Source organism: Culex pipiens, chromosome 2, assembly GCF_016801865.2.
Source record: "Culex pipiens pallens isolate TS chromosome 2, TS_CPP_V2, whole genome shotgun sequence".
NCBI lineage: Eukaryota > Metazoa > Arthropoda > Insecta > Diptera > Culicidae > Culex > Culex pipiens.
The window spans coordinates 57,759,787-57,777,002 of NC_068938.1; the positions used below are offsets into that span (position 1 = coordinate 57,759,787).

The 17,216-nt window shown below is 34.7% G+C and overlaps 1 protein-coding gene across 3 annotated transcripts in view; it reads right to left on the reverse strand.

Annotated features, from left to right (window-relative positions):
* The window catches only part of LOC120421270 (uncharacterized), a 69,510-nt gene that overhangs the window by 2,512 nt on the left and 49,782 nt on the right, over positions 1 to 17,216 (reverse strand). For all 3 annotated transcript variants that reach the window (XM_052708336.1, XM_052708335.1, XM_052708337.1), the window contains exon 6: positions 16,396 to 16,588. In XM_052708336.1, the coding sequence (XP_052564296.1) occupies positions 16,396 to 16,588 (193 nt within the window). The remainder of the gene's footprint in view (positions 1 to 16,395; positions 16,589 to 17,216) is intronic.

The window sequence follows — 17,216 nt, forward strand, 5'->3', positions numbered from 1 at the left end:
GAAAACTGGCTCTGTAAATTGACTGAGAGAATAAACCACTGACCCTCATAGAATCGGTGTGCCAAATAACTTATTTCCCATATGTGGAATTTTCCATACAAATTTGGCAGCTGCTCATACAAAAATGATATGTGAATTTTCAAAAATCTGTATCTTTTGAAGGAATTTTTTGATCGATTTGGTGTCTTCGGCAAAGTTGTAGGTATGGATAAGGACTACACTGAAAAAAAAATGATACACGGTAAAATTTTTTTTGGTGATATTTTATTTTACTATTTTACACTAAAACTTGATTTGCGAAAAAACACAATTTTTATTTTTTTATATATGTTTTAGGGGACATCAAACGCTAACTTTTCAGAAATTTTAAGAGTGTGCAAAAACTCTATGACCGAATTACGAATTTTTGAATCGATACCAATTTAAAAAAAAATTCACAAAGATCACAAACATTTTTCAATTTTATTTTTCGATGAAAGATCGATGAAAGTGCACCGGTTTCAAGTTGTAGCCATTTTTGGGTAACTGTTTTAAAAAAAAGTCGCAGTTATTCATTTTTTTTAATTACTGCCCAACTCTACTAATTTTTAATGTTTGCCCAACTCTGAAAAACATATTTTTGAAAAGTTGAGAAAATTCTCTACAGGGGAAATAAACCCATTACAACCAATTCTCATCACTTTTGCAGTGTTCCGCTATAAAATCAAAATTTTGGATACGTCAATAATGGAAAGTTGCTTGCTCACTTTTTTTTTGAGCTTTTTGTTACTTTGGAACAGTCAAAAATACTTTATGAAAGCTGTAATTCATGATCAAAGTGCTGATAGGCCGATAATAGAAATAGGCTGAGAAAGGGTATAGTTCCCCTAAGATATTGCCATGCAATGGTTTAAAAACAGGAAAATTGATATCTCAGCAACTTATTTTCCGATTTTCAATGTAAAAATATGAAAACTCGTGAATTTTTCCAATCATTTCGAAAACTATATTTTCATTTTTTTTAATCTAGACTAACATTTCAAAAAGTCCAAACATTCAATATTACGTCCTTTTGAAATGTTAGTCTTGATTTAAGAAAAATTAAATATTGTTTTCGGAAAGATCGGAAAATTTCACTACTTTTTCATATTTAAACATTGAAAATCGGACCATTAGTTGCTGAGATATCGACATTAGAAAATGGTGGGTTGTTTGGGTGAGATTAAGAAATCATCAATTTTCAATTTTTTAAATCTTTGCATAGCAATATCTCAGCAACTAAAGGTCGTATCAACAAAGTTTAAAAAAGCAAAATATAGAAAAAAAATTCAGCTTTTCAAAAATATTTTTGTCAAAGTTGGGCAAAATGGGCACTAATTATAAAAAAATTAACAACTGCGACTATTTTCAAAAAAGTTACCTAAAAATGGTTATACCGTCCAGACTCGATTATCCAAAGGCCTGGCGAAATTTCACTTCGGATAATCGAATCACGAAAAAAAACTTGTTTTCTTCGTGTTATTTTGGATTGCTTTACTGTGACCCTTAAACTAGTCTAAACTGATTTAGAATTTTTAAATCTAAGATGGCGGCCAAAATGGCGATGATGGAACATTGAAAAAAAAATTAACAAGAAATCAAACCATTCAAATTATACTAAAATGGGGTCGCAGAACTCGAATTTGATGATTTAAGTAAGAAAATAAGGAAAACATAAAAACATTTTTTTTTGTGATTCGATTATCCGAAGTCCCAACATACCTTCAGATAATCGAACTTCGGATAATCGAGTCTGGACTGTAACTTGAAAACGGTGCACTTTATCAAAATTTCACTAGAGTGCTTTTTGATTGCAAATTCGATTTTACATCACAAATGAAGTTGAAAAGTTTTTGCGATCAATATGTCGCAAATCAGTATTAATTAAAAAAATCCAAACTCGGTCAAAATTTTTTCGCCCTTTCTAGAAATTTCTGAAAAGTTGGCATTTGATGTCCTCTAAAACATATAAGAAAATAAAAAAATAAAAATAGTGCTTTTTTAGTTTTAGTGACAAAAAATGCAATAAAAAATCACCAAATTATTTTTTATCGTGTATCATTTTTTTTCAGTGAAGTCCTTATCTTATACCTACAACTTTGCCGAAGACGCCAAATCGATCAAAAAATTCTTTCAAAAGATACAGGCTTTTAAATTTTCATACATCATTTTTGTATGAACAGCTACCAAATTTGTATGGAAAATTATATGGACAAACTAATGATGCAAAATGGCTTCTTTGGGCATACCAAAGGCACCAAAAAAGTTTCAGCCTGATTAAAAAAAAACAAAAATAAATCGAATGACCGAAATTTGAGAGAATTGCTCAGAAGCAGGACTTGGAGTCGGAGTCGCTTCAAAAGCTACCCGACTACATTTCCCTATTTCAAATCCCTAGAATCAAACCACTTTGCTGCGTAGTTTTCCTGCGAAAGGACTTTTCTAAAGCAAAACACTCTAAAGCATCTAACATGAAAAGAATTCAAGTCGTGCTTATTTCTTCAAAACACTTTACAAGTAAAATATAAAAGAAACCACCTCAACAGACTTTTTTTCCCGGAATCAACTGGGGGAATAAAAAAGAAAACTCCGTGTGACGACGACGACGACGCCGACAATCCAAATTGGTTACGGTTATTTGCAAACTGACTTTGGGGTCATTTAGTGGAAATCTGTTTTCCGTTGTGTGCGAAAATGTGATAAAAAAGTAAATCTTATTTTGAAAGAGTCGCCCCACGAAAAGGCCGACCCCTCCTCGAGCGAGCTCGTCCAAACTGAAAATTGTGCTTTTGGTGCAGTTTTTTTTCTTTACCGTTGGCTTTTCCTCTCAATACCTTGAGGGTGTTTCAGCAAAAAAAAAAAAAAAAAAAAACACGGCAGTGTTTTACAGGGGATTCCCCGAAGTGGTCAGAGTTGTTTGTAGCCGGAGCAGTATCGGGAAATAGGATTTCCTGAACGGGGAATGGGACAAACAAGAAAAAAAACTGGAATTTTCTTTTCACACGCAAACAGCTCTACCTCACCGATAGTCCGAGAGGCTAGCAAGTGGTGGGCAGCGAAAAAAGAAAATCCGGGAAATCCCTTCTTCGATGGGCAAACGTTTGCGAGATAACTTTCAATGGAATCGTGCTAGCTGGGGCTGTAAAACGGATATGTTTGTTTGCGCAAGTAGGAGGGCTTCTTTTCAAAAGATATTGTTTATGCGTAAGACTTCCCTTGAATGAAAAGTGTAATCGTTTTGATTCGAAATGGGTTTGTGCTGTGAAGGGCGAACTTTAAGTGGCTTGAAATTTTAGTTTATTTAATTTTTAAAGTATTCAAAATCAGCAGTCTGTTGATACAATTCCCATAATTACTCCAAATTATAAGGGAAATTAAAATTTTTATGAACATTTTTTCATGAAAACCAATCAAATAAATAAAAATTCAAACAATTTCTGGATCAAGATTATAAATTTACTTGATAAAAAATATAAAGCTTTGAATCGCGAATTCTTTTTTATTTAGTTCATGTTCAAGTTTCAAGTTTTTATTTATTTTATAAATTTATGGAAAGTTATCTGATATTTTTAAAATAGCATATTTTCCAAGTTCTATTGTAGAAAAATAGTTTCTATACACACAATCACCACCTTGCGTTCAACAAAGAAACGAACATTGAGTTCTTGATGTTTAGACATTTGTTTGATCTGAAAATTAACTAAAAAAATGATTTTTCTAAAACGTTATCAAAAAATCGCAGCATTCCTAATTTATAATTTATCATCTTGCGTTTTGATTCAAAAATGACATTTTCAATAGTTGATAACATCTAAAAATGTTTATTTCCAGGGTGGCCACTTAATTAACTTATTTTAGTTTTCCCAACTTTTTCCCGACTTTGCCAGAACCTTAATTTTTAGAAATTTCTCGCCCAAAATATGATTGCTAAAACTGTTAATGAAAAAGCAAACTTGTACCGACAAACATTATGTCTAAAAAAAATTGAAAAAAAACTATGAACATCTTAAAAAAATGAGAAGTTTAACAACATTTTTTTAAAAAGGTACTTATAAAGTAAACTACATAAGATTCATTCGGTTCGTTCAAACATTTAGTTATTGTTCCTTGGTTTCAATAGTAAATGTAAAAAGAATGGTAATGAGCAAAAAATAATTCAACTTCAAATTTCATTTTTTCAAATTTATTTTTTCAAGAATTTTCTGATCACAGCATTATTGTTTCAACTAAATATCGAAAAATTCACGCAATGTTTTTTAATAGAACTTCCTTTACAGTTTTATGTATTTGATATTCAATTCTTATAATCCTTGTTGATTTATTAAATCGTCAGAATTTTATTGTTTTTAATTCCAATAAGGCTGCCCCCCGTCCCCTTCAAAGTCGGCTTAAAAAATATGTTTTTTTACAAGAAACTTCAAAATTTCAGAAAAAAATTAAGTGCAATCAACTGAAATCAATAATAAATGCATTCCCCTGTGTTTAGAATTATTTAATAAAAAAAAACTTTTGAATTTTGAAAATTTTTCGATGTTCAGCATCGCTATTTTTTTCTCTAAAATTTTTGGATTTAGTTTATTGTTCACCGTCTTCGACCGGAGTCGCACAGACTGAATATCTTAAAAACTAACATAGAATTAAACAGTCAAAAAACATAAAAATATCACATCGCATCAAAGAGCTAGAATTTTACGTTTGAAACGTTCTCTGGTCATGCTAGGCTCGTACTCGTCAGATACGGAGTTGAAAATTCGGCAGCAGCGGTCAATTGGTCGGTTGTATCCATATAGAGTACGATGGAAGGGAATCCTCAGAAGGGGCTGGTTCCTCAGCGTCCGCGTTGGTCTATGCACCGTGATTTCTTCTCGGAGTTGCGGACAATCGATGCGACCGGTCAGAACATCGAAGACGAACATCCGTTGAAGAAAGGTTCGCCGCTTTTCTAGTGACACCATTTCCAGCAAGGTGCATCTGTCGCTGTAGCTCGACCGCCAAACGCCGTTCCTCCAAGGCAGACGGCGAAGGGCATAAAGAGTGAAACGGCGCTGAACTTTCTCCAAGCGATCACGTTGATTAGCGTGGTGCGGCGCCCACACCTGCACAGCGTACTCCAAGATGCTTCGAATCATGGTGATGTAGAGCGTTTTAAGGGCATTGATGTTTTCGAACTCAGCAGTGTTGCGACGCAGAAATCCAAGCAACGCGAACGCTTTAGCTGTTGTGGACGAGACATGCTCCGAGAAGCTCAGCTTGCGGTCGATCAGCAGACCGAGATCCCTGATTGAGCAGACGCGGTCCATTTCGTGGCGGTCGAAGGTGTAAACGTACCGAATTGGAGCGGGTGATCTGGTGAAGCTGATACTTTTACATTTGCTGGGGTTCACCTTCATTCCGTTGAGATTACACCACTCCTGAATCGCGTCGATGTCCTGTTGAAGAGCGACGCAATCAATGGTGGACGCCACGGTACGGAAGATCTTCAAGTCATCAGCATACAGCAGTTTTTGAGACTGCAATCTTTGGCAGATGTCGTTGACGAAGAGAATGAAGATCAGCGGTCCCAGATGGCTTCCTTGGGGGACTCCAGATGGAATCGGGAAATTCCTCGATTGGACGCCACCGAGACGGACGTAGCCAAACCGCCTCGAAAGGTACGAACGGATCCATGCTGTCAGCCACCTTGGGAACCCCAGCCGGTCTATAAAATTTTTGGATTTATCAAATCTTACATTTTTTGAAAACTTATGATTGCAAAACAACTGAACTAGAGTAAAATCCATTTTAAAACACCTTTTCCATTAAAATGTTGAAACTATGGCAAGACATTTAATTTTTTTATTTTTTTTTTGCTCTCCTACACTTAACCCAGGCCAAAGCCGAGGTAGGTACAAAAACTTTGAAAAATATTTGCATCGGCCTAAAAATCTATCAATAAATTAATAAATAGACCCAAAATGTTTAAGAATTAATCCCGGGAAAAATCAATCAATCAATAAATATATCCAGTTTAATAAGAACTTTACCTCTAACTTTATGCAAAATTTTAAAGATTAATCCTGGATTTTTTTTAAAAAAAAAAAAGATAAGTAAAAAAAATCATCAGGTTTTGCTTACTCCTGACTCAAAGCGGGTTAAAAATCACACAAAAAGCAAAAAATAGAAACTTTGTTTTTAAGACCTGCAAAAAAAAAAAAAAAACTCCGGATTCTTTAAACATATTTCTAGTGGCCACACTTGAATCTATTTTGGGCTTCATCCATAAAGTAAATCACGCTAAAATCATGAATTTTATTTGGCTCAAACTTTGTGGGGGCATTCCCTATGATCAAAGAAGCTTTTTTGTGCACTAAGGGCAAAGTTGTGGGTATTGTTGAGGACTATTGAAAATAAAAAAATAGGTACACGGAAAAAAATGTCAATTTTATATTTTTTTTTCACTAAAACTCAATTTACCAAAATACGTATTAATTGATTTTCAAGATTTTTTGATATGTTTTAGCCGTAGAGAAGTTTGATCATAAATTCTGCCGCTGAGTCATACATTTTAGGAAAAAAATGAGATTTTTGAGAAAAAAAATCTGAATTTCATAAAAAAAAATAAAATAAAATTTTATAATAAAAAATGAATTTGCAATCGAAAAGAGCTCTACAGATTTTTTTTGGTAAAGTGCTCAGTTTTCCAGATAAAGCCAACGAAAATTTGAAGTTTTTGCAATTTTTCGATTGAGTGACGATTTCTGAGAATATTTTTTTCAAAACGTTCATTGAATTTGCATTGAAATTGTTACATTGAACACTGGCTGAGATACAGCGGCTTAAAGGAAAAGAAACATGAAAACTGAATTTTCCATTTTCTAATGTCGATATCTCAGCAACTCAGAAATGGTCCGATATCAATGTTAAAATATGACACATTTGTGAAATTTTCCGATCTTTTCGAAAACAATATTTTGAATCAAGACTATCATTTTAAAATGGCCAAACATTCAATATTACCCCTTTTGATTGCTTTCTTAGAATGGAAGATACTATGGTCATAATTTAAAAATGTATGTAAATGTAGCTATCTGGAAAAAATCATCAGGTTTTGGAAAAAGAATCGGGAAACCGGGAATTTGAAAATCGGAATCTGGTGGCCACCTTTAGGCCATACTTTAATAAATTGACGGGTTCCTTCCTACTATTTGGACTAAGTTTTGTACTAGGCACTCAAATCGTCCCCAAGAAAGAAAAAACAAACAAAATAGTGTCCTTTTTCGGAAGGACGACGTCTTGCTATTGTCCCGCGGGGATCCAACCGCAAATGCTTTCATTGATTGTGGATCGAACAGAGGACTTGAGTGGGTCAAGCTGAGCATAAACAGAAAAAAGGTTCAATCTACTTTACTGGAAGGTTAGCCCTTTGGGGTCAGCGGAATTGATTGCTCCAAAGTTTGAGGGAAATTTAGATTATTTTTATGGCTATTCGGGATTTGAAGAGTTTTTTTTTTTTTTTTTTTTGAAAAACTAATTGTTTTGATAATAGAGCTACGAAATCGGCCGATTTCGACCATTTTTATTTTTTGTATTTTTTGATTTGGCTCAAACTTTGTGGGGGCCTTCCCTATGACCAAATAAGCTATTTTGTGTCATTGGTTCACCCATACAAGTCTCCATACAAATTTGGCAGCTGTCCATACAAAAATAATGTGTGAAAATTCAAAAATCTGTAACTTTTGAGTGAATTTTCTGATCAATTTGGTGTCTTCGGCAAAGTTGTAGGTATTGTTGAGGACTATTGAGAAAAAATTAGGTACACGGAAAAAAATGCAGATTTTTTAATCAACTTTTTTTCACTGAAACTCAATTTCCCAAAATACGTATTTTTTGATTTTCGAGATTTTTTGATATGTTTTAGGGGACAAAAATCCGCAACTTTTGAGCCATAGAGAAACATGGTCAAAAAATCTGCCACCAAGTTATGAATATGTGATTTGTGGAAAAAATCGAAATTATATGCAAAAACAAATTTGAAGTTAAGGGCCAAGCATTGAATATTACGCCCATTTAAAATGTTAGTCTTGATTTAATTTTTTTCAAAATATTTTTTTCAAAAAAATCGGAAAATTTCACGAATGTTTCATGATTTAACATTGAAAATCGGACCATTAGTTGCTGAGATATCGACATAAAAACATCAATTTTCGTGTTTCTTTTTCTTAAAGCGGCTGTATCTCAGCAACCCGAGGTCCAATCTTCAATGTCTCTTAAACAATTTTATAGCAAGTTTTCTGAACTTTTCAAAAAAAAAAATATTTTTAGAAATGGTCGCTCATGATCACTATTTTTAATAATCGAAAAACTGCAAATATTTTGCTAAAATCAAACTTTCGGTGGCTATATCTTGAAAACGGAGCTCCTTTTCAAAAACATTGTAAAGTAGTTTTTGCAATTCCGTCGTGAAAATACTTACTTTTCCTGTCATTCTTGAACGACGAAATAGCCTACTTTTCTGTACCAAAAATAACAGAATCGAATAGCAACACTTTTCAAAATAAATGCTGGAAAGTTCTACTTTTCAGCACTGAAATGGGTGCTGAAAAGTTGAAATTTTCAGCACTTGTTTCGAAAAGTAACACTTTTCAACATTTTTTTGATTTAAACGATTTATTGACAAAATACATGAAAATTTGACTTAAAACTGCACTCAATGGGTGTTTTTCGGAATTGCAAAAAATGTTGTATGGAACTCGTTGCAAAACTTGATTTTTTCAGCACTCTTCGTATTTATCCAACTCGGTGAACCTCGTTGGATAAATGTACGACTCGTGCTGAAAAAATCCTCTTTTTGCAACTTGTTGCATAAACTACTATTTCGATTGCAAATTCAATTTTGCATTAAAAAATAATTTCAGATCTGTTTTTGCATAAAATTTCGATTTTTTCCAAAAATCGCTATTTTTTCAAAAATTCATAACTCGGCGGCAGATTTTTTGACCATGTTTCTCAATGGCTCAAAAGTTGCGGATTTTAGTCCCCTAAAACATATCAAAAAATCTCGAAAATCAAAAAAATACGTATTTTGGGAAATTGAGTTTTAGTAAAAAAAAAGTTGATTAAAAAATCTGCAATTTTTTTTTCGTGTACCTATTTTTTCTCAATTGTCCTCAACAATACCTACAACTTTGCCGAAGACACCAAATTGATCAGAAAATTCACTCAAAAGTTGCAGCTGTTTGAATATTTACATACCATTTTTGTATGGACAGTAGCCAAAATTGTATGGAGACTTGTATGGGTGAACCAATGACACAAAATAGCTTAATTGGTCATAGGGAAGGCCCCCACAAAGTTTGAGCCAAATAAAAAAATACAAATAAAATCCATTTCCGGTTTTGGTAGAGAGTTGCTCAATAATTACACAATGATGCTAAAATGGCGTATTCACGTTAATTTAAAAAAACCCGATTTAATATCACCAGAGGTGAAATAGAGCCTTTCTTACAAAATGATGAAACTCCGAGAAATATATTGGTGCAATTATTTTTTCAAAAACATAATGATACCATCCAGTGAGAATTTTACCTAAAGCTTCGAATCTTTTAAGGCTAAACCTCAAATGCCATTTTTTTTAATTTCAGAAGTACATTATTTGTCGCAAGACATAAAAAATAAAATTAAGAAAAACATATTGGATTGACATTATTAGAAAAATAATAAAGGGTACTCAGTCTATAATGTTAGTCTATGATTAACTTAAAAAAATATGTATCGCTATTGCACTTTGTCGATCAATTATGAGAAGCCAGAAAGAACACTTTCACGCGCAGCGTAAAAGCGCTGGCGTTGAAGCTTCGACTTGACGACTTGTCGAGCTTTCGAGCGAGAACGAGCCGGGAAAAATCATACAGCTATAACTTTTGAACCAACCGTCTGATCAATACCAAAATTTACTCGAATACAATTCATACCAAATGCTTTCGATCGAGAATGGGCTGGGACTTTGAATTTGATGTTCAGTATATGATTTTGTATAAATCCAAAAATTTAATAGGAAAAAATAGGGTAAAAATAAGACGAAAAACACTAAAATCGCTATATCTCTGGAAATACATTTTGGAAAAGCTTCAAACTTTGGGCCCAAACAGTTTATGGCGCATGTTTTCGAATGGTTTTTTGTTTGAAACTGAATTCTTTAAATTTGATAGTTTTATCCGTAAAATAGTCCAAAAAATACCTCTAAAAATGGCTTTGACCACATTGACTGGTCGAAAATTGTGAATCGAAAAATAAAATGTTCGTCTCCGACCCCACGGCTACAGATCTGGCTTCCAAAAATTGTGGGTTTTACGAGCGGTTTTCCAGTGATGGAAGACACAAATTTTTAAGAGCGGATACAGACATCGGCCATGTATTTCAGAAAAAGAGCTCTCAAAAATCAGACTTTGAGTTCCGGGTTTCGGGCCAAAATTCAATCGAAAGAGCGCATCTAAACCTTCAATTTAGTAATAGGATTTTTTCCTGGGACGAATCCTCGCCGTGCACGAATTTTTTTAGATTTCTGAAAAAAGCGTTTTTCCAAAAGCAAACCTTAAACCTTTCTTTTGTAAGAAAGGCAAAAATAAAAGAATCAAACACCTCTTCACAAAGGTGCATTTGTTTCACATAGTAAAAGTACTAGGAATGGTAGCAGAAACTAACAAGACACAAGCCTGTCTCTTAATACAGTTTAAAGTGGTGAGCAACCATGAATAACAACAAACCAACACGCAAATACAAACACACACACATACACACACAAGTTAAGCACTAAGTCTTGTTCGGAGATGACTAGTCTGTTGATGCTCCAAAGGGGATGCTTCTTTGTGTGGAAAGTCAAAGCTGAGCACATGCTCGGCACACAAACCTAACACCCAGGACCAAAAACTGTGATGAATTTCTAAACAAATAGGTACAAGAAACATTACACCTAGAAGATGGACCGTGTTGCATGTCGAGCATGGTGTTTGCCCTGGCAGGAGGAGAGATGTTTGTGTTTGAGCTCATATATATCTTCTGTGCAGACATTGTCAGCCTAAGCGGCACCTAACATGGCTGGTTGTGCATCTTATGTGGTATTTTCAAATAGTTGAATTGTGAAGACAATTTATGGTTTAAAAAAATCTGTATTGATAGCCTAAGCATTTGGTTTAAAATAGACTTTAAATAAAACCTTCAATCTTCGAATCTCGGTGTATGATTATGATCTTCGTAGAATTGTAGTCTTCTGACATCCAATTGCAGATCTTTTGACAAAATTTAACAAATAAGAGAATGTTTATAATGTTGGTTATATTTGTTTGATCTGTACTTTATTTACACAACACGACATTCTGAAGTTGATGCCAACTTCAAAAATGTCGAGTTGTGATATTGATGAAAAAGCTATCACCGTTACTGGGTGAAATGCAGCATTTTAGTTCATGTTTCCAAACGCAATCAATAACAAATCCTGGTAAAAGTTCTCCCATTTTTCCAACCACACAAATTCCACTGCACTACCTCTTTTGCATTCCATCCCCTGCTTCAAGTCTCAAGTTATGATTTACTGTGTTTGAGTCACACAGACGATTTCTGGTGAATAAATTTCCGAAGAGATTCACATTTCACAACTTTGCTCGTACCTTCTCCTCCCCCAGCGCCCTCCTAAACTTAAGGACTTAGTATTACAATTTATGAGCGCTTTTCTTCGTCGTTTTCTCTCCATTTTTGGGCCAAATAGAAAGAGGGCTGTTGCTGCACTTCCGTTGGAAGAAGCTTGCCCGGCTACACTCAAGTACTTGCTTGGTTGTAATCTAGCGCAGAAGAAGAGAAAGCTACACAGTTTGAAAGTGGACTATCGTTTATCTGGGAATCGGTCCCGCGAGGGACCTGGGGGCTGAGCACGAACTTGAGGTTGAAAGATGTAACGTAACGTGAGTTCTGTTTTGGGGTGGTTTGAATACTATCTTGTTCAAGAAAATGTTGCCAAAATGCTTGAAAAATACCCGAGAACTTGAATTAAAATACTCTGGCAACACTGGTCAGAGGATTTCATATCTGGCGCACTCATAACTCTGCTCTCGTGGATAGCAAGTGTTCCCCGGGTGGACGATGCACATAAACACTTCAACTGGAGCATTCGTGCATGCTTTTTCCCATATATATATGGCCGCACTTGGGGGAAAGGGGGCCGAATTGTCTGATGCCGAAAATAGTTTCGTCCGGTTGGAGCAGATACAAAAGGATGTGAATTTTTATGATATTTTGTTAGATTGTGTTTTGAGCTCTAAATTAAGTGCAATAAATCAAATATTATGTAATGAAAGGCTGGTACAAATAAGTTACGGAAATTTCTTTCCGAATTTCCATAACTAATATATTTTTAAAGCTTTTGTCATTTCCCTTCAAAATCGGTCCGAAAAATCTGGGGGGCAAAAACAAAGTATTTCAAAAAACTTGATATTTTATTGCCAAAAGGATTTACAAAACGCTCAAAGTTTAAAAGTTAAATTACCACCTAAACTCTTTTTTTAATTTGGGAGATAAGGTGTTAGTTTAAAAAATAAACTTCAATTTTCTTCGTGAATCCTTAAGTTATAGCTGTATTTCAAAAGATACCTTTTATTTATTTTAAAACCACGATGCTTGAAATGCATGAATGTAAGAAAAAATTCCAACACTTCGGATAATCGAATTACGAACAAAAAAAAAATCATTTTCGTTTTTTTTTTTATTTTCTTATTTAAACATCAAATTCAAGTTCTGTGACCCTATTTTAGTCAAATTTGAATGGCTGATTGCCTTATGAAAATGCATTTTTGCAATATTCCATCACCACCCTATTTGGCCGCCATCTTGGATTTAAACATTCTTAATCACTTTAGAGTTGTTTAGTGGTCTTACTAAAGCTCAACAATCAAAAATAAGACATAAAAAAAATATTTTTCGTGATTCGATTATCCGAAGTGAAATTTTGCCATGGCCTTCGGAAAATCGAGTCTGGACTGTACAGGTTTCGAAAAAAACAATAGGTTTGAATTTCGAACCAATATTTTCTAATTAAATTTTACTTTCCGAACAATAAAAATTGTTTTTTATTATAAAAAAATGATATGAATTTAATTTTTGTGCCTGTATCAATTTCGTTCAGTTTTGAAAATAATTGAAAATGAATTTTCAAATAATTAAAATAAAATAAAACCGTTGAAAACAGAAGCATAAGCCATAATTCTTAAATTTAGGGAAACTTATTGAATAAAATAAAAATTCGAATTGAATTAACATTATTTTAAGGGATCGAAGTAGCCATGGGCGAGTTCGGACGTGAATTTTTTCGGTGCCGAATATTTGACGTTTTTCTTCGGTTTAGAGTTATTTTTCATTGGCAAATTCCAAGAAGGTTTCTGATGAGTTTTTCAGATTTGTTTGTGCTGTAAGTGAATTCTACTTGCTGAAGACAAAAGTGAAGCTCTTCGTGATGTTTTTCGTGTGGCGTAACGGAAAGGATTTCCGTTTGGTTCCAGCCGTTCCGGCAAGGCCAGAAGCTGTTCATAACCTGCGGATGCCTAGATTCGATGATGTTCTAGTGAAGCAACAGCATCGTATTCGATGTATACCTGGTTTGTCAAATGCTTTGAAGAACCTTGGTGAGATCTTTCCATACTTTTTTTTTGCCAGATAATTTATATTATATTTTATTTATCAAATGATATATCCTCCCTACCCCACCCCATCTTCCATGTCCCTAATCCAAATTCTACCCCCTCCTCCCTCTTCCCCCTCCTTAAAAAATAATAATTACTTGCCGAATTTACACTTACACAACCAACCACAACTTATTCGGAGCGTTTGGTACGGTATGTCTACGCATCCTTCCTCCCCTGTTGATTCTGTGAAATGTGATCCGTTCTCAGAATCTGTCTCTGCGGTTAATGCAACGCAGTAGGCCTGGCCGCTTTAATTTTTGCAATACATATTCGGGGTTACTCCGATGTAATGCAATCATTAATATTGACAAGAAAGGACTTGGGGCGTAATCTAACCACAAGTACTTCCAGGATGCTTTCTTCGGACTGGCTGCGCTTGTGTTCGATTAGATTAGATTAGATTAGATTAGAATTGAATTAACATTATTTTAAGCCCATGATTTTATATAATGAGGAAATGTATGAGAAGAGATTGAGACGGAAGTGTATTGTCTCAAATTTTACAATTTTAAAACATTTAATTACATTTAAAAATTATATGAAAAGTAGTGCAAAATGTTAGTTTATCAATATTCAGAATTCTTACTATTGAAATTTTAAAATTTTTAGAAATTTTTATGTGTATTTCACATGTGGTCCGCGACACAAGGGTAAATTTCTAGAATGGTTTTAAGGTTTAGTTGGCTGAGTTCCACTGCACTAGAACCTGATTTTTTTTTGAAAAATTCTTAGCATGACTCAATAATCTTCATTTTCCAACCAACCATATTTCGTAAACTATTGGCTCAACTACAGTCAATAAAAAAGAAAAATTAATATAATTTTCTGCTCTTTATGATATTAATAGTTTAAAGTTTTCAGAATTAATAATAAAATCAAATATAAAAAATACGTCAAAATACGTATACAATTTAAAAAACTGAACCATTAGTGATAAAAGACAAAAAAAAAACAGATTTTTTTTTCGTGTATTTAATTTCTGAAAAGTTTTAATGATATCCTACAACCTAAGCTAAGAAATCGATCAAAAAGTTTCTTCTCAAATACATATTTTTGAATATTCACATGTCCATTTGGAATCAACAGCCAGCAAATTTGGTTAAAGCCATTTATGCAAAAACTAGTGATGCAAAATTGTGAATAATATTTGAGATAAAATCCCCACTCAGTTAAACATATCATATTTTTTTGCACATTAATTTTCTTTATTTTAAATCGATTAAAAATTACTGATATGTATTGATATTAACAAACTTTGCGTTGTATTTATAATTTTAATATTATTAAAAAAAATCGCTTACATTTCGTCAAGCAAGTTTCGAAGTAGCATGCTTGCATGTCTCTGGTCATGCTTTGAAGTTTCATGCAAAGATCCAAGAATTTTCTAGACACCAGACTGGATGAAAAGATTTCCTGCTGGGACTGATTTATTTCAAACACTGGTTCACCCTTGTAGAATCAACGGGAGCATGTACTTAATCAGGAATGTTGAACAGAATGTTTCCACACTTGGAAGCAAGCATTTATCTGCCGCAAGCCATACTCAAACAATTTTAAAATGATTTAAAGTTGATAGTGGTGACTGAAATTGAAATTTTCGTTTTTTGGAAATCATCAAAATTAAGACCATCTCTTATCATTAATCAACTTATCCTCGAAACAGTGCTTCACTAAGGCACCTGTTGAATCGCTTCTTAATATATTTTCTGTTTGATGATTTATATTTATTGAAACCATAACAAGGGTGCAAACTGTAACTGAAAAGTTTTTCCAAAAAAAGGAACGTATTGTAAATAAAATTAGGTTATAAAATAGTAATAATTGTAAAATGTTGATTCAAACTGATTTGTCAAAATGAGAATTGCCTCATGTTTCCCTTCGATGGTCCTCCAAGAACACATCATCTCCGAGAAAACCCGCACTCAAAACCGGCCACGACTGAACCAACCGGCAAGAGCAAGTTTAGAGGACAAAGTAAACTTATCAGCATGTTTGCATCAAAGTGTGCGGAGGTACCTCCCGTGACACCGGACCTAGCGAAAGGACTTACTTTTTTTTGTTGGTTGCTTCAAACCAAATAAACTTTCCAAACACGGACGCAAAAGTTGAATGGGATTTTTCGAGAATGTTGTTTGGTTTATGCTTGGGTCCACGTGGTTGAGCGTGACCGGGGTCTTGTCCCCCTGCAGGGGAGTGGGAAGCACTCGGAAGAAATATGATGTACGAAGTGCAGCAGCAGCAGCAGCAGATCCCTTCGAAGAGTCCTTGCCAACAGTGGAGGACTGCGATATTGTCTGCTATTTGGTTGCTGAAGGCAGTTCCAGAACGGGATCGGGTTGGGAGATTTATGGACAAGATATTGAGCGTGTGTGTGTGTTCCTCTGGGAAGATTGGTGCCCTCCTGAATGATGTATGGACAGTTATAGGTTGCACTTTGCAGTACGTAAGAACACAATGAAAGCACTCGGAAATCGTTTGAGATATTGAGCGTTGAATTGTGAATTGATATTTCAAGAATGATTTCTTGCTGAATGACCTTTTTTGGATTATTGATTTTTCTTATTTAAGGACACTTTAAAATAATTCTCTACATAGACGAGCAAATCAACTTCATCGTTAAAAACTCCAATTAAAATATGAAAACATTAACCCCAGACAATTCCCGCCTTACCTTTATACCCGTTCATCGTGAGGTACCGATCGCCCTGGTCGGTCAGCTCGCCGTCGTACACGCTGCTCTGGAACAGGTTCATGTTGTGCTGCCCGCTGGACGTCCCGGTGGCCAGTATTCGCGGTCGGTCCTCCTCCAGCAGCCGCTCGGTGCTTTCGTGGTAGATCTGGTGGATCGACGCCTCACACTTGAGCTGAGGTTCAAAAGGAAAAAAAAGCGGGGTTAAAAGAAAAACCAAGTCAGTTAATGAGTAAAAAAAACTTTTCCATCGAGCTCCGCTCTACGGCTCGGATAAGGACACACTCCGTTGAACTCCGCTCGGTGTTAATTGAAAGGATAATTAAAATTAATCCGTCTGCTTCTTCGTACTCTCGTTTCGCCGCCCACCTCGGTGCAGTCAACCCGGGGCGGGAAAGAATGGAAAATTCTTCCCCGGCGAGGAAAACAATAGCTTAATTATCGAGGTCTTTCCCGGGAGCACCGCACCTTGGCGCAGAGCATCTTCTCTCGATTAGTGGTGGAGGATATCGCGGTTGAATGGCACTTGGGTTGGCGCCTTCGAGATGGAATTTTAATTGAGTGGAGGTGATGGATTTTGCAAGTGTTAAGAAAGTTGCTGGCGATAAGGTGTGCGGAACAATGAACTGTGAACCGTGGCTTTTCTGGCGGTTTTTTATCAAACACATTATGAAATAGCAAAAAAATAATTGAAATCTCAGTGGAATTTAATAATCTTTGCTCATTTTTGAAATGATTTTTTTATTATCAAGTGTTGTAACTTCGGGTGTCATAGACAAGCTGAATTATTTTTTTCATAATAA